Genomic DNA, 1,099 nt, shown 5'->3' on the forward strand with positions numbered 1-1,099 from the left:
CCTGAGTTCAGGATATTATTTATATCTTCTAGGAACTCCTCCACTACAATCTGTGGAAGAAAACAGAGTGCTTTTTATAATGCACTCAATTGTTTTACACTTATTACATGTAAATTATAAAGCAAATATTTATTCTAAAATTCACATGAGTTAATTTTATTTTTAAGAAAAGGTAACCTTAGAAATTTGATGGCACTCTAAAATTCTAACATGGCAAGTACACTGATTTTTCATTTTTCCTTCCTGTTTTGTTTTTTAAAAGGCATTCATATTTTATCTGGTTCAAGTCATATGTGCAAGTATTTTATATTCTGCCCCTTTCAATTACCATTTTATCATAAATAATAATCCACAGTTCTGTACTCATCATTTTCATAACCATAAATATGGAAACAGATGTACCATTGAGCTGATGTACCATACATTTACCTTGACTTGGACGGTTTACAGTCCTGTTTACAGTGTAAGAACAACTTTAGGCCTATAGCTTTTCTTCCCAGTTGGATTATTTTTTTTTGAATAAATTCCCAGAGAGTGAGATTAGCAATTAAAATGCATGAATATTTTCTGGATTTTGAAGATTTTACTATTTATCATTCAAGTATTGTTTCTCTCTTTAAATTCTAAGTAATTAAATATGATCAAAGGTTGAGGAGGTGAGCAAGTTTTTAACTTTTCTTTGAGGGAAAGGGCAAAGATAGTAGAAGGTAATAAACTCTACAGTACACATAAGAAACTACATGTAAGTACATATAAGAAAACCTTCAACATTTATTTTTGTTAACTTGGGGAGTATGTATTTCCTTTGGGAGAATCTCATTTACATGTCTTTGATTATTAGAAAGGGCAAATATTATCCCACATTTATTATTTCCCATTAAAAAGATCTGCCCAAACTTTGCAACCATTTATATATTGGGATGTTCTTTTAAATTTGAATGAGTAATTTACATCTTATGAAATAATCCTTTGTCATAATTGGTGCAAATATTTTAAAATAATCTCTCACTTACCCTTTTGTTTCAGTTAACTTATTAGTTACATAGAAGTTTGAGTACTACATATTTAACTATGACAAAGTGTCTGTTATTTTATTTTC

At 29.0% G+C, this 1,099-nt stretch overlaps 1 protein-coding gene across 1 annotated transcript in view; it reads right to left on the reverse strand.

Moving 5' to 3' along the window:
• The window catches only part of DNAH6 (dynein, axonemal, heavy chain 6), a 318,529-nt gene that overhangs the window by 96,341 nt on the left and 221,089 nt on the right, over nt 1-1,099 (reverse strand). The window contains exon 45 of the mRNA XM_012644194.1: nt 1-50. This exon is cut by the window's left edge and continues 8 nt beyond it. Coding sequence (XP_012499648.1) covers nt 1-50 — 50 coding nt within the window. The remainder of the gene's footprint in view (nt 51-1,099) is intronic.

Source organism: Propithecus coquereli, unplaced genomic scaffold (assembly GCF_000956105.1).
Source record: "Propithecus coquereli isolate 6110/MARCELLA unplaced genomic scaffold, Pcoq_1.0 Scaffold208, whole genome shotgun sequence".
NCBI classification, from domain to species: domain Eukaryota; kingdom Metazoa; phylum Chordata; class Mammalia; order Primates; family Indriidae; genus Propithecus; species Propithecus coquereli.